The 21,386-nt window shown below is 45.8% G+C and overlaps 1 protein-coding gene across 1 annotated transcript in view; it reads left to right on the forward strand.

Moving 5' to 3' along the window:
* Positions 1-2,249: 2,249 nt before the first annotated feature.
* Positions 2,250-21,386, forward strand: part of Parva (parvin alpha) — a 152,141-nt gene continuing 133,004 nt past the window's right edge. The window contains exon 1 of the mRNA XM_028768050.1: positions 2,250-2,642. Within this exon, the coding sequence (XP_028623883.1) occupies positions 2,507-2,642 (136 nt within the window). The 5' untranslated portion in view covers positions 2,250-2,506. The remainder of the gene's footprint in view (positions 2,643-21,386) is intronic.

The following is a 21,386-nucleotide window of genomic DNA, read 5'->3' on the forward strand; positions in this document are numbered from 1 at the left end:
CAACTCTTGAGCAGACATAAGTGAACCCATGCTTTGGTAGGACCTGTAGATCATCATGCTGGTTAGACTTTAATTCTCAGGAACTGCTGCGTGGGTTAGACCACACAACAGTAGACAGTTCTAAGAAGGCTTTAGTAGCAGTATCTCCCCAAATGGAAGCACAGTAGGCCTAGCAGGAACTTCATGTGGGAATGGAAAGGGATGCAAGATCTCATGAGTTCTCAATGCCTAGACTATCACATGGCCTTGTTTTGAGACAGTCTCGCTAGCTATGTAGCTATGACATTAAACCCCTTCTCTTGCCTTCACTTTCAAGTGCTGGGATTATGGGTGTATCAAAGCATGTCTGACCCACATGGTCTCTTGAGAAAGCTTCTTTATTCATTTCTTGATGCCTGGAGTGACACACACACACACACACACCCCAACCAGATATGGCCCTATGTCCCTATGTCCCTGTGAGTGTATTTTGTGATGCTTAGTTTTTGGTCAACCTGGCACAAGCTAGAGTCATCTGAGAAGAAGGGACCACAATTGAGATAATGCCCCTATCAGATTAGCCTATAGGCAACCCTGTGAAGCATCTTCTTGATTAATGACTGATATGGAAGGGCCCGTCTCACTATGCGTGGTGCCACCCCTGGGCAGGTGGTCCTGGGTTGTATAATAAAGCAAACTGAGGAATCCAGGAGAAGCAATCCAGTAAGCAGTGTTTCTCCATAGTCTCTGCTTCCAATTTCTACCTCCAGTCTCCTGCCTTGACTTCCCTCCATGATGGACTGCAACCTAAGAGGAGAGATAAACCCTTTCCTCCCCAGGTTGCTTCTGGTTCTGGATTTTATCAGAACAATAGGAAGGATGTTAAGACACATGTACCATTCATCAACATGTGTGTCACTCATCAACGTGCCTCTGGCTGAGAACAGACACCACTGCCTAATTGGGCACTGGATCAGCAACCTAGTGCCCAACTGCTGGACTGATTTCTCCAGCTCAGTTCAAGCTCTTGCTCTGTCTGTGTCAGGTGTTCAGTCAGATTCTACCAGTGTGCGTAGTGTCCCTGTTGTGGAATACCCTTCTCAGAGCATGACAGCCACCATCTTCATCTAAGCAGATGTGAAAACTTGTATCTCCCCCCTCCCCAGTGATCTTTCCCCCCTAGAGATCAGACCTGTTTATTGATGTTCCCTTATAGAAGGATGGAGTAGGGACCGTCATTGGATTCTCATCTCAATTCTGGCCACTCCCTCTTGTAATCCTACTAAGTAATTCTGCTCTCTTTCCATGTGGTCTCCGGAGGTGCTAGAGTAGCAGCCTGTTGAAGATTAGCTGAAGGGGATTCCATTTACACAGTTAGAAGTCATCCGTGCTGGGGTAGGAATTCGCAGTAGTGCAGCTGCTTTGGGGTCACCCACATTCCTGTAGGTGACCCTTCACCCAGGCTTTTGTAACTAAGTCTGGTAAACTCATAGGTCACCCATGTTTGATTTCAGGAGAATCGTAGTTTGTTGTTGGTGTTCTGTGAAGGAGACGTAGATATTTGTTTATGCCTCTCCAGGGAAAGAGCAGTGGAAACAGTATGTAACTCTTCCCGCTGGTGTATTGCCAAGGTACCCTGTAAGAATGGGAAAGAGACAGTCAAACGCAAGAGCCCAAGCCACAACTTAGGACGAAAGAAGCGCAGGAAAGGTACAACTTCTAAACATCTCCAGCACGAATCTTTAAAACTGCCCCGTGTGACTCCAGTGTCAGGCCAAGAGGATCTGGAACTAATTCTATTGCTCTTGGCTAGATGGATTGGGATGAATGTCTCACAGGAGTTCATGGTTGTGCCTTCTACATCTAGTCTCGTCTTTTCTTAAAATTATGATGCCATACCCACGAGTGTCTTGCAAGAAGGATAAGCTGTGTCTCTGCCGTTGTGGACTACCAGCTTTGGTTAAGTGTGAACAGGAGAAGATGGAAGTCCGCAGACTCATGTAGAAGTTGAACGGGAAGTCTGTTGGGACCAGAGCCCATTTTGGTTCCTTGACTTCTCTGTGAGACAAGAGTGCTAACAATACAGGGACCCATTCATGCAGGAATAGAGCAAGAGACCCCAGCAGCTGGGAAACAGGGTCACAGGGCTGATTCCCTGCGGATTCTGACGTGTGTGTGTGTGTGTGTGTGTGTGTGTGTGTGTGCGCGCAAAGCAGAGAAATGAAGGCTTCCAGGCTCCAGATAAGACCTCACGTCCCCCTAACCTGCATTTGCCCCTGCATCCACAGCTGCCAGCAAGCGACAAGCCAGGACATCTTCGCAGCCAGGGCAGCCCGGGGCGCGGGGCCCCAGGCGCAGCAGCTCCTCACAGGGCGGAGGGCGGCGCGAGGGAGGGAGCGAGGGACGGGAAAGGCGAGCGAGCTGCCTCAAATGCCTGGAATAATTCCGCTTCCGTTTGGAAAGCCGCAGCCTCAGTCCCGCCGCCGCCCGCCGCGGCCGCCCAGCTCCAGCTCCGCGCCCCGCCGCCATGGCCACATCCCCACAGAAGTCGCCCTTGGTCCCCAAATCTCCCACTCCCAAGTCGCCTCCATCCCGCAAGAAGGATGACTCGTTCTTGGGGAAACTCGGAGGGACGCTGGCCCGGAGGAAGAAAGCCAAGGAAGGTAGGAACAGCTGAGGCCGCGGGCTGCAGGGATCCGTGCGTCTGGGAGTGGGAGACCCCCCCTGGCAGTGCTGGGGCACGCCTCACAATGTCCCCAAGTCGCTTCCAAGGCCCTAACCAGATCGGTGTCATCGCTGGGCCACAGGCGGAGCCCAGGCTTTGGGTGGCTGTTGTCCCAGAGTCCAGGCCCTGCCGGTCCCCTGCGCTCTCCGCTAGGCCGCTGTCCCCGCCCTCTGCGCGCCCGAGGACTGGCATTTGCCAAGTTTCTGCTGGAAAGTTTTCTTGGGCGCCGTCACTCCCCGCTCTCAGCCTTCATTGGTCTGTTGCGCCTCGTTTCTCGGGCGCCTTCAGATCTTTTACTACAGCCGCACTGGCCTCCTTGGATCTCTCGCGGACCCCCTGGGCTTTTGCGAACAGTGATTTGTATAAAATGTTAGTTGACTGACTGAGAGAAGAACATGCCAAAGTTGGGGGAATGGGGTGTGGGTAATGGTGAGATAAACTCACTACACCTAAGGACTGTGACCCTGCTGTGAACCTGGATATTCTATTCCAAGTTTTATTTAAAAAAAAAAAAAAGATTTTCTTTTTCCTACCATGGTGAATTGCAGCAACCTCGGTTTGTTTTGGTTTGGCTTGGTTTTTTGTTTGTTTTTTGTTTCCAGAATAGTTTCTGTGAAAGTACTTGTCCCGTAGGCAGAAGTTTACAACTCGCTTTTGGGTGTATGAAATGAAATGATGATTATCAAAAATCAATGTGGTGATTGGTGTGTGGTAAAACCGGTTTAAAATGTTTTCCTTTTTGCCAGTGCTGGGATTGAATTTGAAGGGCCTCGAGTCTACTCTGAGCACCGTGGTCTTGTTCTTTCTCTTTTGAGACTCTTAAGTTGCACGGGTTAACCTTGAGTTTAGTCTATGTAACCCAGGTCCTCCTACCTCAGCTTCCAAAGTATTTGAGATGACAGGCCTGCCCAATTTGGTGTTGATGGATTGTTCCTTTCTGTGTTGTACTGGAGGTTGATCTTAGGGCCTCAGTGATGTTAGGCAAGTACTCTACCAACCACTGTGTTAAAGCCCAAGCCCCCAGATCATTTCAGGAGATTACTTTAGTAGGCCTGAGGTGATGAACTAGGAAGTGTCTCATGTTCTTAGTCTCCTGAAGTATGGAAACCACTTTGATGTTTAATTATCAAACTCAGTGCATGAGCTGAGTGTCTGTTGTCTAGATTGTGGCATGAATCTACAAAACTCCTCACCCCCCAAATGACTGTTATACCTAGTTCCCCTTTGTTTCTAAGGGAATAAGATGCTCAGTGGAGGGCCAATACTATGAGTTATTCTGAGCCTGATATATAGTGTGTTTTTCCCTATACATGTCTATGGTAAAGTTTAGCCTGTATGTTAGGCACAATAAGAGGTTAACATGGCTGAGCTGAGATGGCTCAGTAGGTAAAGGCACTTGCCATGGCAGACTGGTGATTTAGATCCTACATAGGTGGAAGGAAAAAACTGACTCCACAAAAATTGACCTCTGACCTGTGTCAGAATGCCCACATACATGCATCAAGCACACACAATAAAGATAATGATAACAACATATAGTGCTTAGTATAACGGGCACTGCAGTGCTGAGACAGTCAGGCTGATACTTGAGCCAGTAACAAAGATGGCTACTAAGTTACCAAGGCCTAGTATACAATGTGTATCCATAGGACTCCTATCCCAGGCAGGAAGGTTTGGAATGAAGCAAAATTTCATCATGCTAATCAGAATGGTGTGCAACATAAAATTTAGGAGTTATTTCTGGAATTTTCCATTCAGTATTTTGCAATCACAGTTGGCCATAGGTATCTGGTACCACAGAAGTAGAAATTGTGGGCAGGTGTGTTGGTAAACCATTGATTGGTGTACTGTGGGCGACTGGTCATGAGATCCTAGCTTGGGAAGTCTTTTTTCTAGATTGTGTTCCCGGTATAGGTTCATCCATCTGATGGATGACAGCTCAGAATTACTGAAGCTCATAACTGGCCTGCAATGTTCATCCCACTGTTAGCAACTTTGAGGCTACTCTCTTGGAGTCTGATGTGACATTGACCCATTTGAAATAGATTATACTACTTTCTGGAGTCTCCTCTTGAGCAAGCCCAGCATCTGCTGTCCCTGGAGGTAATCCTCAGGGACATGAACTGAAGGCTCTCTAGCATCCTGTCTCTTCTGTTGAGCAGAGCCCTGAGGAAATGGAAGGTTGACTTGGATGGGATTTTGAAAATAATTAGTGAAGGAGTGTAGAGAGAGTAAAGTCTTGAGGGGTGGATGGTTTTTGACATGAGCCAACCCTGTCAAGGACCAAGGCTGTGGGCCCATGGGAAACTGGCAAAGCTTTTTCCCTATGTCAGGCTCAGAGTGATGGCAAAGCTTTCCTCTAGTCTGAGTGTACATGCCGACAGCATGCACAAATAAGAGTGTTATAAACGAAACGATTGACCAGTGTGTGCAGAAACTAACATCTGAAGCATCCTCCTCCTGAGGCTGCTCACCCACAGATAACTCCTACCAAGCCTGGCCAATCCCCTCCCCCTGTGCTACCCATAGCATGCTGAAGTTCTGACTTACTGCATAGTTGGTGCCACTCCACCCAGGTGTGCACAGCCACCCACCTTGGCTTTTCTGTACGTGTATCTGTGAGTCTGTTCTTTCTTCATTCCTTCGATAACCTCAGCCAGGTTTCTGTGACCCAAACAGTGTGCATTGCAGTAAAGGAGTTATTTACAGAGCCACAGGCAACACAGAGCCAGGAAGGGATGCTACAAGAGCAGGCATGTCCAACCTTTCCGTGTTGTGGCGTGATGTCACCTACAAAATTGATACTCAAACGCTATCATTGAGTTACCCCTCACCAAAATTTCATAGAAGTTTCAAAAATGTTTTAAGTGGGTTTATGATTTTGTGTCAGACAGCATTGACAGCCATCCTTGGCCATAGGTAGCCTGGGTTTATAACTTTGTTTCAGGCAGCATTGGCAGCCATCGTTGTCTGTGTGTAGCCTGCAGGCCACAGGTTGGAGGGCTGATAATAGGAAGAAGCTGTTGTTACTCCCCCCATACCTAAAGGGGCATGAAGGGTAACTGGAACCCACTGAGCTTGAGTTTTGTTTGTTTAATTTTTTAAATATTTATTTATTTATTTATTTATTCACTCAGTTTATGATCCAATATCAACCCTTCCTCTTCTCTCAGTACCCCCTCACATAAGTCCTCCCCCCATTCCCTTAAGAAGGGGAAGCTCCCTCTCTAAGTGTTAACCCACCCCATTGCAACTCCCTTCCCTCCCCACCCCATACATCAAGTTGCTGTGGGACTAGGCACATCCTCTTCCACTGAGGCCTGCCAGTTTAGAGGTGTGGGATCCACAGGCAGGCGGGTAAGCAGCCGGCTCAAGGACAGCCTCTGCTCCAGTTGTTTGGGGCCCACATGAAGACCAAGCGGCTCATCTGATACATATGTATGGGGGCGGCCTAGGTCCAGCCTGTGCTCACTGTTTAATTGGTGATTCAGTCTCAGGGAGCCCCCAGTGGTCCATGCTAGTTGACTCTCTTAGTCTTCCTGTGGAATCCATGTCCTCTTCAGGTTTCTCAGTCTTTCTCCTAACTCTTCTGTAAGATGCCCAGAGCTCTAGCTAATGTTTGGCTGTGAGTCTGCATCTCTTTCCATTGGCTGTTGGGTGGAGCCTCTCAGAGGACAGTTATCCTAGGTTCCTGTCAGCAAACATAGTGAAATATCATTTATAGTGTCAATTAGTTCTTGCCCATGAGATGGGTCTCAATTTGGGGCAGTCATTGGTTAGTCGTTCCCTCAGACTCTGCTCTATCTTTGTTTCTACACATCTTGTAGGCAGGATACATTTTGGGTGGAAGGCTTTGTAAGTGGGTTGCTGTCCTTATCCTTCCACTGGGAGTCCTGCCTGGCTACAGGAAGTGGCCACTTCAGGATCCATATCCCCCACTAGAGATCTCACTTAGAGTCACCCCCTTAGATGCTCTGGGGCCTCTCCCCATCCCAGGTTTCTGGCACATCCTAGAGATTGCCCCCCCAACCAATCTCCCTTCTCTCTCCCCTGCTCTCCCTCCCTACCCTGTGCCCCTCCCCATCCTCTCTTCCATCCAGTTCCCTCCTATCAACCTCCGGTATCTATTTTGTTTCCTCTTCGGAGAAAGATTCAACTATCCTCCCTTGTGTTCTCTTTGGTTTGTTTTTCAATTTAAAAAAACAAATGTGTGTATATGTACTTCGTTTGCATGTATGTTTGTAGCACAGGTGTGCATGTGCTGACAGAGGCCAGAAGAGGGCATCAGATTCCTTGGAACTGGAGTTAGACACGGTTATGAGCCACAATGTGGGTGCTGAAAATCAAACTTGGGTCCTTCATAGGAGTATCCAGTGGTCTTAACCTCAGAGCCAACTCTCCAGCTCTTGATGTTGTTACTGTTTTTTGTAGTGCTGGGACCCAAACTTAGGGCTTTGTACATGCTAAGCACTGAGCTACATCTTCAGTGGGCTCACTTGTCCCTCCCTGTGCCCTGTATGTGTATATGGTATATGTGTAGGAATACTTTCATGTTTGAGTGTGTGTGGAGAACAGAGGCCAATGTTGAATACCTTCCTCAATTGCTTTCCATCTTTATTTATTTATTTTTATTAGTGCGTGTGTTCCCGAGATGTGTGTGTTGAGGAGCACTCATGTGTGTGTTGGGGAGCACTCATGTGCCTGGTGCTTAACGATGCTTAACAATCTCGTTTACCCGGCCAAGCCATTTCAACTGCTTTCCACCTCACTTTTTTGAGACAAGTCTCTTCTCTCAATGTCCCTAGCATGCACTTATTAGGGTAGACCAGCTGGCCATCAAGCCCAGGGATCTTCTGCCTCCCTAATTCTGGGATTGCAGTTACACACTGTAGTGCCTGCTTTTTAAGTGGATGGTGGGGATCTGAGCATGGGTCATCATGCTTGCGTGGTAACCACTTGACCAAGTCATCTCCTCAGGCCTCCTAGCCCTCTTTTTGCTTATTTTTATTTTGAAACTACATACCATTTCAGGCTGGCCTTGAGTTATTAATCTTCCTGCCTCAGCCTTTTGAATAATCATGTGTTTCAGGACCAACTTGCAAAGGCTTTCGGACAGGAACTGTAGCCACTAGGGACACAGCCTCTATTAGGACTTTGCAAACAGAAGGGGAGCGAGTGGAGCAAGGACTCACGTCCTTTCTCATCCTTGAACTTACAGGGATACAGCTGGGCAAGGAGACTGAAGGAGACAAAATGTGGGGACCAGCTCTTACTAGTCAGCAGAGGAGAGAAGAGGAGGACAGAAGGGGCCTGGTGGAACCCATCAGAGTTGTCTCCCTTTTTCTGGCAGAAACATAGGGTTCCTTTAATATAACCACAGGGCCACCTGTACCACACTGTCTCTCTGTGGGCTTGTTTGAGGCTCATAAGCCCTGCTCTTCTGTGCTCAATTGAGGTTTTTGAAACCAGATCTTGCTTGTATTTCTATAAACTATAAACCTCCAATTCTTTTCAGTCCATTAGTGAATCCAAGGGCCATAAATGGTCAAATAGGAGTGCACACAGCTTATGACAGGGCTGGCCACCACTCATTCCAGCTGCTTCCTGCTGCCCATGGGTGGTTCTACAAGACAGTCAAAGAAGGCTTGAGGCTGGGGTGATGATGACTGTTGGTGAGTGTGTGCCCATGATTCACAAGCCCTCAACTGTAGTAGCATTGGGCTGGGTCTCGCTCTACATGTGTGAGTTCACAACTTCGTGCTATACAGAATCTTCCTTCTATTTCCCTACTATTCTTTGTGACTCATCAGAATCATGTGCACTGATATGCTGACAAACTATCCTAGGGCCTCGGCATGGGCTTTTCTTGGGACTACCCTTTTTCATTTGATACCTGCTCTGTCCTACTCTACGACACAACGATTTGAAAGATAGGATGTGTGTTGGAATATTTAGGTCAATAATTTATATAAAAATATCTCCTAAGGATACTTACTACATACATCATAGAATAAGTCTCATTATTATGTCATCATAGAAGACATCAAGTAAGTTTCCATGTTTGTGTTTTATTATTTTGTGTGGTTTATTTTGGCTGGACTGGAGATCAAACCTAAGGTCCCTGCATTCAAGGCGAGAATTCCATCATGAAGCTATAACCCCAACCTAATGTGTTTGGTTTTTGAGACAAGTTCTCATGTAGCTCGGGCTGGACTTTAACTCCCTATATGGCTAAAGATGAACTGGAACTCCTGATCCTTTTGCCTTCACCTCCCAAGACCTGGGATTATAGGAGTGTACCACCACGCTCAGCCATTCCTCTGTGTGTGTGTGGTGTTATAAGAAAAACAATAAAACAGACAAGGGTCTAGAGAGGTAGTTAAGAGCACTGGCTACTCTTCCAGAGGACCAGGGTTCAATTCTTTACACCCACGTAGTAACTCACAACCATCTGTAACTCTAGTCCCAGGGGACCCAATGCTCTAATGGCTTCTGCAAGTACTAGGCATGCATGTAGTATGCAGACATGTATGCAGGATATATATGTATATGTGTATATATGCATACATATATATATATATGCATATACACACATAAAAATTAAAAACAAGCACTATTGTTAGATGAACAAGACAGAATAGGAGTTACAAATGTCTTTCATAGATTAGAATTGTGTGTTTGAGTTCTGTCCTATTGTTTTAATGTCTGTTGGACATAGGACAAGTTCCTTAAAATATCTAAGTCTCTCTTTCAACATCCTTAACATGAGACTGTAACCTATTTATTTCTCTCTCTGTTTCTCTGTTTCTCTGTTTCTCTCTTTCTTTCTTTCTTTCTTTCTTTCTTTCTTTCTTCCTTCCTTCCTTCCTTTCTTTCTTTCTTTCTCCTTTCTTTCTTTCTCTCTCTTTCTCTCTCTTTCTTTCTTTCTTTCTTTCTTTCTTTCTTTCTTTCTTTCTTTCGTTAGTTTTTGCAGTTTCATGATCAACCCCAGGGCCTTGTACATGTAAGGCAAGTGCTTTTCCACAGTCTCCCAGATCCTCACTTCCTCCTGGAATTTTTGAAGTTTATAGGAGAGGCTATGTCATACATATTATAAGGCACAAATACTAGTAAGTATTGAAATTGACAACTTACTTTTAAAGAATCTTTGAAATTTGAAATGGTCTTTATTGTGAGCAGTACAACTTTCTATAGCTCCTGTAAGTAGCTACTGACCACATGGAGCACCTATGGCACTAATTCAGACCTTGTAGAAGGGGCTATGTGACCCTTTTTTGTTTTTTAAACAAGTCCCATCCTGTGCCCAAGACGTTATGTGTCAGCTCTCAACCCGGGTCTGTGCTCAGGAATTACAACTCAACTGGCTTTGCTTTGCTATGTCCTGTGTCATTGTGAGACTCGGTCCTCTCTCTACTCAGAGCAAGACAGAAAGGTTTGGGAAGGTTCCCAAAAGAGCATGTCTTCCCTCCTAGCTCCATAGCTGTCAGTGGTAATGCTAATTGAGGAGCAACAATAGAAGCAGGAAGATGAGTCAGGAGATTCCTAGAGTGATCTAGGTAACAGACAGTGGGAGTCTGACGCAGTCTGGTAACAGTGGATGCGCGCGCGTGCGTGCGTGCGTGCGTGCGTGTGTGTGTGTGTGTGTGTGTGTGTGTGTGTGTGGTGTATACAGCAAGAGGGAGTTATTGAAAGGCTGGATAGAAAATGAAAGTCAAATCAAAGTGCCAGGGTTTTAGATTTGAACAGCTGCAAAGATGGAGTTGATTTGAACAGTGGCGGAGAATCCTGCTGATCTGCCTGGAGGAAAGGAAAGAGTTCTGGGTTTTCGTCTTGTCTAGGTAATGGCTCCTGTTGTACTTCCATACAGAGATGTGAATCAAGAGGAGGATCTAGGTCAGAGGTTCTCCTCCTGTGGTCATGACCTCTTTGGCAAGCCTCTATCTTCAAAAAATATTTACGTTACTATTCATAACAGTAGCATCATTACAGTCTGAAGTAGCATGAAAATAATGTTATGGTTGGGCGTCCCCACAACATGAAGAACTGTATTAAGTGTCACAGCATTAGGAAGGTTACCAACCACTGGTCTAGGTGGAGATGTAGCCATGAGATTGGATGGGAAGATCAGATCTTGTTATAAAATAGAAGAGGTCCAAGGAGTGAGGCCTGTAGGTTCCCCAAATTCAGAAGCTGAGAGATGAGGAACTAGCAAGAAAGACTGAAGAGGCCAGGAGCAGTAGGAAAACTGGGAGAATACTGAATCCCAAGCCCAGACAGAGCACCAACATCGTTTGCTATTCAGGTGACTTCCCTGGGCAAGGCCTCCTTTACCGATCCTGCTCCTGCCTCTGCCTCTGCTCCTGGAGACAGTCAGCACTGTTCAGCTTCCAGGTCATCTCTGGTATTGTTCTCTCTGGATTTGCTCCTGGTGTCTCTCCATTTTTCAGATCCCTCCTCTAGCTGCGTCTCTGCTCAGTTGTCTTTCCTGCCCCACCCCCACACCACTATCTTCCCTGCTTCCTCACCTACCATCTGCCCATTGATGATTCTTGAACATCTCCAATTCTGACCTTTCACCTCTGTTCCTAATACATCTCCCCACTTGGATAGTTCATGGACTCCCAACTTGACATGCCGGGTGGAATTATTTGTTCTACCTGTCACCAATTCATGTCCACTCTTTCATCACTTATCGGCCACAGAAAGCTGTAATGTGTCGGGTACTTTCTATTTCAGAAACCAATGACTTCTTTTTAAAGGTCAAACAGTAAATATTTGACACTGAACCTGAAGTTTGCATAATTTTCACCTTCTTTTTCAGCCATTTAAAAAAGTATCAAATGCTTTCTCAGCACTAAAGCTGTGCAAACTGTGTGGAGGCGTGGACAGCAGTTAGCCCAGGTCCAGCCAACTCTCCTGCTGATTCCACCTTCTGTACATCGAGACTTTCCACTTACTTTGCCTTCTTTTAGGCAAATTGTTTATTTTTAAAATTCTACCTGTTTTTTTGTTTGTTTGTTTGCTTGGTTTTTGTTGTTGCTGTTGTTGGTTTGGTTTTTGGTTCTGTTGTTGTTTGGTTGGTTTTTGTTGTTGCTGTTGTTGTTGGGTTTTTTTGTCTTGTAGTGCACACCCAACTAGTGTATCTCTGGTCCATTTTTCTTCTTTCTTTATTCTTTGGCCTGTATATTGTTTTTGGATTAGTTTGGTTTAGTTTTTAGGATCTCACTGTATAATCATGGCTGGCTTGGAACTTTAGGTGATCCCTTCTGTCTTTGCCTACCAAGTGCTGGGATTGCGGGTGTGGGCCACCATGCCTGAAAATATGTCGTCTAATTGCCCCCAAGAGTTATTTATTTTTACGTCTGTGAGGGTTCTACCTGCATGAATGTGTGTAGCATGTCCAGGTACATGCCTGGTGCCCAAAGAGGTCAGAAGAGCATGCTGGATCCCCTTGGACTAGAGTTACAGATCGTGTGAGCCTCCATGTGAATGCTGGGAACCGATCCTGAGTACTCTGGAAGCTCAGCCAGTGCTCTGAGCCTTCTCTCTAGCCCCTGATTCTTATTTTTGTTTAACTTTTAAATGTACAGGGAACGTCTCCCCAGGACAGAGTTCTGTGTATTCCAGGCTTCATTTTTTTCCCCTTTAAGAACTCTTCATTTAATCGGAGCAAGCACCCTTCATTCCCTAAGCACATCCTATTCTTGTGTTCTTACCTTTGGGCTGGAGAGACAGCTCAGCCGTAAAGGCTAGGTTCACAACAAAAATGCCATATTCTTCTTGCCTGTTCACCTACTATTTGACATGTCTAAGAAAGACCTTCTCTAGTCAATAAACTCTATCCATTCACTAAGACCCAATCCAATTGGCTGAGAATGTAACTCAGTTGGTAGAGTACTTGGCTGGCATACATGAACCCCTGGGTTCAATCTCCACACCATGTAAAGCAGGCATGATGATGTGGCCCTGCAGTTCCAGCATTTGGGAGCTGGAGGCAAGAGGGCCAGAAATCCAAGATCATCCTTTGCTACATAGCAAGTTCAAGATTGTCCTAGGCTATATGAAAATAAACTATCCACACAACGTCAGATGATTTCCCTTCTGCATGTCACTTATAGCACTCTGGAGACAATGGGATGCTCTTCCTTCTGTGTGCACCAGAGCCTCTGGCCTGCCACTCAATCGTGACACCAGGCACATTCCATTCAGCCCCCTATGTCTGTGAATGGAACCCACTACATAGAATCTTCTCTCTATAGCCCTGCATACTATTTAACACACATCAGTTTTGTTTTGTTTTTTTGTTTTGTTTTGTTTGGTTTGGTTTGGTTTTTTTTGAGGGATGAATTTTCCCATATTTACCTTGTGAAAATTGCCCTCACTAGCAGGTTGCCTAATCACAGTCAGTTGCTTCTCCTTCCTGGTGGTGTTTGCCCATTTCTAAAATTAGGGGATTAGGCTTGAATAACCTCTGGGGGCCCTCACAGCCCTTCTATGATTTCTCAGCTCTGATTTCACCAGGCTTCTCTTAAACTGCATTTTATTGTCTGCATGGGGTGGTCTGGGAATGACATCACCACAAAGACTCTTTCTTTCCTTTGCTAATGAAGGCACCTCTGTGTGAGGAGGAGATGGAGCGCTGATAAGTGGGCTCCAGCCCAAGGATACCTCCATATTATGGATCATTCTTGTCTCCTGGAATATCTTTATTTGGTTAACAAGCATAGTTCATAATTCCATTTCAACCATTAGTACTGGAGAAGAGATGGAGTCTTTCTGTGAACATTAGTGAGCACCTAAAACCTCCAGTCGCTACTGTGGATAAATAGCCAGCGTTTGAAGGAAGCCACACAACAAATTCAATATTAAATTACCTGTAAAGGTAAAAGGAAAGTACTTTTAAGAGCCAGATGTAAACTTTCCTGCAGTGTCCAGTATGTTGTAGAGCCTGAATCCAGTAAGAAATCTAGGTGAGGGCTTTACCTGGGGACAAGAGCCCTGGATATGGAGTCTCCTAATCCTTGGGCTTGGTCCTCACCAATCACGGTCCTGATTTCCCTACAGATGACAGGCAGGCAGGAGTTGTGTGTGTTCTGGTCACATTTATGTCCCAGGCATCTGTCCCTGGCATGTCATAGCATGGAGTTCCCAACACCCTCTCCACAAAGTGTGTCTTGACTGGACCGAACCATCAATGGGCAGCTTGTTCCCAAAGAAGGCCCCAGTTTACCTCAAATTCTCTTGTAATTCTGGGTGACTTTTCTTGCCTCTGGATTTTGTGTATTTAGCTTGTGAAAATCCCTCCCTCGGGGAATTTTAAAATTCCTCAGGAATGTATCTTCTTTGTGGGAAGACATTCTCAGTAAGTCCTATTATTTGGCAGACCTCTAGGAGCAGAGACCAAGTCTTAGGATATGTGGATACGGGGAGCAATAGACAGGCAAACCAGACCTCAGATTCAGAATGATTTCACCCCAGCCTCCTCCCATCCCATGTATCCTTTCTTGTCTGTCTTACATTCTTTCACTAAAGTGCACAGCTTAAGGAGCTGGAGATGAACCAGGCGCAAGGCCACCATGTCACTCTTCAGCTAGAGTCCTGCCTGCCTATCAATCAATGGTGACAGCCAATTAGGTGGTGAGGCACCAGCCAGTAACCCCAGCTACCTGAGAGGTAAATCTCAAGTTCCGCTACTGCCTATGGTACTTTGAAAGACAAGTCTCAAAATAAAACAATAATTCAAGGCTAGCCTGGTCCAGGATAGCCAGGGCTACACAGAGAAACCCTGTCTTGAAAAACAAAAACCAATACGGGGGTGACCAAAAGGGCCCAAACAAACAACGGCAAAGCCCACAGGTGTCTGGAGGAAGTGGGGCAGCTTGGAGCATTGTTCTTCTGTGCACCAATCACTGTCTCAAAAGGCATTGATATAAGTGAGTTCTGGGAACAGAACTCAGGTCTTTGTGCTTGCAAGAAAGCACTTGACTGAGCCATCTCCTCAGCTCCCTTCCTTTGACAAGTGGGTTGTGCAGGTGTCCCTCATCTGGGACAGGAGCCAATCATCAAATGTGTCACATCTGCTGTGGACTTGAGCCTGCTGGAGCACATGTCTATCACACCCCTTACCTCAGGGAGTGTTCCTGGGAGTCACTTGGTAGCAGATGTGACCAGAGAACTTATTAACACCACTGTTCTCTGCTGTGCTGTGGCAAGCACAGTCCATCTCTCTGCAGTCAGGAATGAAGCTCTGTACAGAGTACAGCTGAGCTCCTGGGGTGACCACTTTGGGCTGGAATGGGCTGTTCCTACCATGATATGAACCCAGTCGTGGGTGCCCCACGACTCAGGAGGCTTGGTGCAACAGACTCCGTGATTCTCTCTCTCCACAACACCTTCATTGGTAGATTATTAAATGCTAATTGCAGAGTCCACTGACTTCTTGATTCAAAGCAATGATTCCACAGTCAACGTTTGCCTTGGCTTACATGGCTATGGGGGCTGCAGGCAGCAAGAGGAGGTGGAAGGTGAGGCAGCAAGGCAGCAGATGTGGGCATCCTGAACAGAGAATCTTAGTGTCTGCCACATGCCTCGGTTCTTCTATTACTATCTTGTCGCTGGAACAAAATACCTGGCTGAAGGAAGGAAGGAAGGGAGGGAGAGAGGGAAGGAGGGGGGGGGGGGGGGGGAGGGAGGGAGGGAGGGATGCTGGCTTAACTTGGCTCACAGTTCCATGATGCATTCATGTGAGAGAGGGCATGGCAGCAGGAGCGTGAGACAGACAGCCATATCTCTGCTTCCTGGAGTCAGGAAGCAGAGGGACATGCTGGTGCCCACTGCCTCCTTTTCATTCTGTCTTGAACCCTACCCCATGGGATGGTGCTGCCCACATCCAGGATGGCTCTTTCCTGCTCTCCAAAAACCTTTCTGGACACATCTTCATAGATACACCCAGAGATGTGTTTCTATGGTGATCCTAAATCTAGTTAAGTTGACAGTCACAATTAACCATCACGGCCTTGAATCAGAGAGACTTATGGGAATCCAGGGCACAGTCTCAGATGCAGGGTTCTGGGGTCAAAGGCTGGGCTTCTCACTGAGTAACAGCTTGAGCTGTTGATAACCACTACAGAATCATAATTTCACTGGCTCCATGAGGCGGAGAGGGTGTTTAGGAAGAACCCCCACCCCACCCCCGCTTCTTGCCCTATTCACCCGGCACCCTCGCATCTCAGGCTTGGAAATAAACAGTCCTGTCTGCTGAAAGGAATTTTCCTATTTACCATAAGGCTGAGTACACACACACACACACACACACACACACACACACCCTTCCTGGCTCTCAGCCCTGGTGGAGCAGACCTGCAGATGACAGGTAGTTAATAGCGACAGCTGGGAGAAGCCTGGGCAGCAGGGGCTGACAGTTTTGAGGCTGTTTGCAAAACACAAGGGGAAGGTAGCCCAGTTCTAATGTAAAGCAAGTCTAAGGGTGTAGCCCTTTGCAGGGAGCTGCAGCTGTGTCTTGGCTGAGGGTTGCAAGGCCTCTCAGTGGGCTCGGTAGCCCCTCCAGCGCCTGTCCAGTCTCCCAGAGGACAAATGACGCCTCACCTGCTTTTCCTCACTGCCCATCATTATGGTAAATTGCAAGGCTCCCTGATGACTCTGGAGGGGAAGATTGATTTGTTGCTTCTGATTGTCACTGTGCTAATGTGACAGGGTGATGGGCACCCAGATTCACGCCTAGTAATGGCCCTGCCAGAGGTGGATGTTAACACAATTGAGACCTGACACTTCAATAAATCGGGGACATTCTACCACAGAGATCAAAGTTCAGAATTGCTTAAATTGGTGTTGAAGCAGGTGGGGAAGAGGAGTCCAGGGGCCATGAATTTCATGGTTGGCAATTGACTTTCAGTTTGGAAGGCCTGACTGTCAGCTTTTCCAGTCTATGACATCAATTGAAGTCATTTGGGCTCCTGGCTACCTAGCCCTTTCAGGGTTGCAGGTTCTGAGAATTGTGATTCATGATGTTCTTGTGTGAAAAAAAAATCTAACAGCCTCTTCTGTGTCTCTCGGGTTGGAAGATTGTGTATGATGGGGAGGAGGGAGGGAGTGTAAATGACAGGGTCCTCTCCTGCCTGGTGTGCTGGTCCCTCCCAAGCCACCCTTCTTGCCCAGACCTCTTAGCTTAGGACCTCTTGCCTTAACTTGCAGGCTCATTAGCCTGGGTGTCATGATGCTGTCATTTAGTAGTAACTTGTCTTCACACAGCTTCTCATGAGGTAGGAATGCATGTTTCAGGTCTCTGCTGGAAGTACAAAGCCAGAGGAAAGACAGTCTGGTCCTTATAGAGGAAAGGTAATTAAAAAAAGAAATCTGTACTGAGATATAACCCACCTTTAAATGGTGACATTCTGCGGTGTGCTTGCTGTTGTACAACCATTGCTATAACTTGTAGGTGATTTCTATTAGCTTTCAAAAAGCATCCCTGTGCCTGCTTCTCCATCCCTCTTCCCCAGTCTGCTCATTGTTTCTATGGCTTTGCTTACTGTCCTGGATAGCTTTAAGATCAGCTTGATGTAGCCTCAACTGAGGAATGTCCTGGTCAGATTGGCCTGTGGGCATGACTGGAGGATTATCTTGATTGTTAATTGATGTAGGAAGGTCCAGCCCACCATGGGCCGCATCATCCCTAGACAGGTAGTCCCCAACTGTGTAAGACAGCAAGCTGAGTATAAGAGCCTACAAGCCAGCTAGCAAGCAGTAAGGTACACAGAGTTCCTGTGTACTTCAGCTGTGAAAGGAGTGCTTTTGGCCAAGGTGCTGTGTGGAATAGCAAGCAGGCTTGCCTTCCGGTTCCTGTTGACTTCTCCCAGTGATATATTGTGACCTGGAAGTGGAAGCTGAAGTTAACTCATCAGCTGATAGACGAAGGTTATTTTCATTTTTTTTTAACCTTTTACAAATTAGCACTGTGAATTTTCACATGTCAATATTTGTATGACTATGTGTTTTCATTTCCCTTGGGTACCTAAAAGAGACATTGCTGGGTTATATGGCAATCATTATGTTTGGTATTTTGAGGAATTGCCAAACTTTTCAAACAGATCAACAACTGGGTTGGGGAAGTTTCTGGGTGGTTAAAGTGCTTGCTGTACAATCAAGGGGACCAGTGTTTGGACCCCTACAACATATATGAATGCCAGGGAGCCATGGCAGTTTACCTGTAAGTTCAGTCTTAGAAGGTAGAAACAGGGAATCCCTGAGTAAGCTGGCTAGTGAGACTAGTCAAAACAGTCAGTTCCAGGTTTAACAAGTGAGACTCTGTCTCAAAGAATATGGTGAAGAGTGACAGAGGAAAATTCCCATCACCCTCTGGTCTCCTCACATTGACACAAATATGAATATGCACAGTTTATGGGCGCACACACACACAGAGCAAACACATACATATGCAAAAAGGTGGGGGAGCTGTTCTCACCAGTTGTGTATGAGACCAGTTCCCTTGAGTCCTCGTCAACACTTGTTAGTGTCCCCCTTTCCTATAATACCACCCTTTGCTTCTATTTGTGTTTTCTTGGTAGCTGATCTTAGGTAACTTTTCAAATGTTTTCTAGTCACTTGGATGTCTAACTGGCACCAGTTTTTTAAAGTTCATAGAATTCATGAGCATCCCTTGAATGTTAGCCAGAAAGCTGACCATTGAGACCATCTCTTCTTCTTTATTTTTTTGACATTGTCTGGGGGAAGTAGAGACATGATTCACCTTGAATTAGGCACATTTCATCTTATAGAGTTACCATATTCCTGAAATATCTTGTTAAGCAAATGATCATATGTTTCTGGCTTTCATCATTAAACTACAGGTTGCTTGCCTGGAATATAGATAGCTTTAGCCCTGAACTAAATATTAAAAATGTATACATGTAAGTGGCATATAGAATATTTTGATGACATGTTACCTCACTTCCTATGACTGTAATGAAATGCCTGAGATAATTAGCTTATAAAGAGAAAAGGTTTAGTTTGGTTAATGGTTTTGAAGATTTCAGTCCTACTACAGACCTACTCTGAGCTCCAAGTTGCTGCTAGATGTGCCAAGTGGTGATGATGGGGAGCACATGGCCATCTTGTGGTTAAGAAGCAAAAGAGAAGCGGGTGGGCTGGGGTCCTACACTCTAGAGACCTGAGGATCTCTCAATAGAGGAACCCTACCTCCTGGAGAAAGGGCCCTGTAAGATCTGCGCATGGGTTTTTGAGGGACACTTATCTAAGCCATAGTCTATGTTATTACTTTTCAAATAGTAATAGTGACAGCAGGAACATAATACAGTCCTACTGTGGGGCCAGGTTGGTATCTTATACATATTAGCTTATTGGATCTTTGCAGCAAACCTGTGAAGGGAGTTAACCTACTTTCAGATGAGGACACCGAGGCATAGAGAAGTTGGGACATTTTTCCAAGTCAAAGGTCATGTGCTAGTAAAGATACTTCTAGCTTGTTTAACAGCTAGACTCTCTGTTCTCTGAAGCTTAACACAATAAAAGTTAGTATAAGGAAGCATCTTATATCCCAGCAGAACCCACTGGCATTGCTCTTGATTGCACTGTTCCCACGTGATCATTTGAGGATTCAGGCTTTTTATTAGACAGAATATCAATATATAGCCTGCCTCTGCCTCACTAGGCTGGGAGTAAGGTGTGTCCCACCATGCCCAGCATGGTTTGCTTTGTTGTTGTTGTTGTTTGACAGCAAATATGAGCTGGACATTGTGGTGCATGCCTGTCATCCTACCCATGAAGTGGAGGCAGGAGAATCAGGAGTTTGACTTAGATACATAACAAGATTATCTTCAGACCAATAGCAAGTTTGAGGCCATTATGGACTCAATGAGACCCTGTGTCAAAATTCGCCTAGGTGGCTTATTTGAGGCTTATTTCAAGGCTTGAAACATTTAGATTAATTACAATGGGACTGTGATTTCTTATAGTGAAAAAACTGCTATTTTTGAAATCTAGATAATTAACTGCCCTCTGTACAACACACCATATGGCTCTAAGAGCAACAGCTCTTTAAGAGAATGTCAGGTGATATCAGCAATGAACGTTCACACGTTTGGTGAGACCAATTAGCGCATCTATCCACACTAAACAAACACAGATCTGTCCTTAGACTCCCTGTGTTTTTAACTTTACTTCCTAAAGTCGCTGATAATTGATGCTTCTTTCTTGAGTGGGGTTCTAACATGCAACATTGTATTTTGAGGCTGTAGTTGTGACTCAGTCATCTTCTTACATAACAAGTATAAGGCCAGCCTGGGCTACATGAAACTCTGTCTCAAAACAAAAAGAAAGTTTTTCAGGGCTAGAGATAGCCTAGTGTTAAGCATGCACCTAGCATTCACAACTCACTTTGCAGCCTTCCAGTCCTCCAGGTCCGTGCTGACCACCAGAAAGCAGTGGAAGATAAGGGGGAAGGTTTGGCTGGCCCATCCTAACACTGCCAACTGCCATCCACCAGAGCTCACTGATATGGCTACCATCAAGCAAAACTGAGGCTGAGAAATATAACCTCATTGCTTACAAAGAAAGATGGGAAATCTATCCCACGGTATCTTACTGAGTGATAGGAAGCCATGAGATTTGAATCCAGGAGGACTGGCTCAACAAGTTGTTCTTCAAGTCTTTCTTTCCTTCCATTTCATGAGCCATGAAATTCTGTGACTCTTTAGCTCTGGTATTGCTTTCTTAAAAATTTGTTTAAATTTTTAAAATTTATCTTTGTGTGTGCTGAAACATGATTGTGGTAGAAATTGCAGTTGAAGGGTGGGGCCGGAGGGTGATTGTTGCTATTGCAACTTTAGGATATATTTGAAATTTTGAGAAAAACAGAAGACTTTTGTGAGTCCTGAAGGTAGGCCTTCAATGCCCTGGTAGTGAGTGAAATGCCAGGTGTGCTGAGCACTGAATGTACTCACTGAGGGGGTAGCTTCGCTCTTCAGTAGTCTGTGTGTGAGCTTTTGGTGGGATTTTGTTTACTTTGTTTTGTTTTGAGATAGGGTCTTACTATGTAGCCCTGGTTTCCCTGTACTCACTATGTAGGAATAGGCTGGCCTCAGACTCAGAGATCCACTTGCTTCTGCCTCCCAAGTGCTGGGATTAAGGGTGTACCACTGTGCCCAGCCATTGGCTATTTTAAAAAATTGGATTCTGAAATGCTTCCAGAAAAAACCTGCTGTACTTAGAGAAACTCACAAGGATGAGCCCTCGAGCTAGCCAGAGGTCAACACCACCTTCTTGGGCAGAAAGAGAAGGCAAAGTCTGGGCTGTGCCCTGCCAAGTGGCCTCAGCGTGGTCTAATTGAACAGCCAGTGACAAATGCATTGCCCAGACCCTAGCTGCATTTCAAGTTAAACAGTAAAAATCCATCACAGACTTGGGCTCCTCTGCAACCAGCTCTTCTGAGAACCAGATAAAGCCAGCTCAGGCCTGGCCTGGAGCTGGGAGGAAGGTGGACTTAGGAGCTAGGGCAGTGCTGAGGTCCCTAAAATCAAGACAGTCAGCAGACTGGCTTTGACCAGATAGATACAAATGAAGCCTGGCATTTGAAGATGGTATTGGTTGTTCTGAGTCGATAACCAAGAGGCAGGATCAGAACAGTTAGAAGCCAGCTTTCCCAGTCAGA

Source organism: Grammomys surdaster, unplaced genomic scaffold (genome assembly GCF_004785775.1).
Source record: "Grammomys surdaster isolate TR1022 unplaced genomic scaffold, NIH_TR_1.0 184, whole genome shotgun sequence".
NCBI lineage: Eukaryota > Metazoa > Chordata > Mammalia > Rodentia > Muridae > Grammomys > Grammomys surdaster.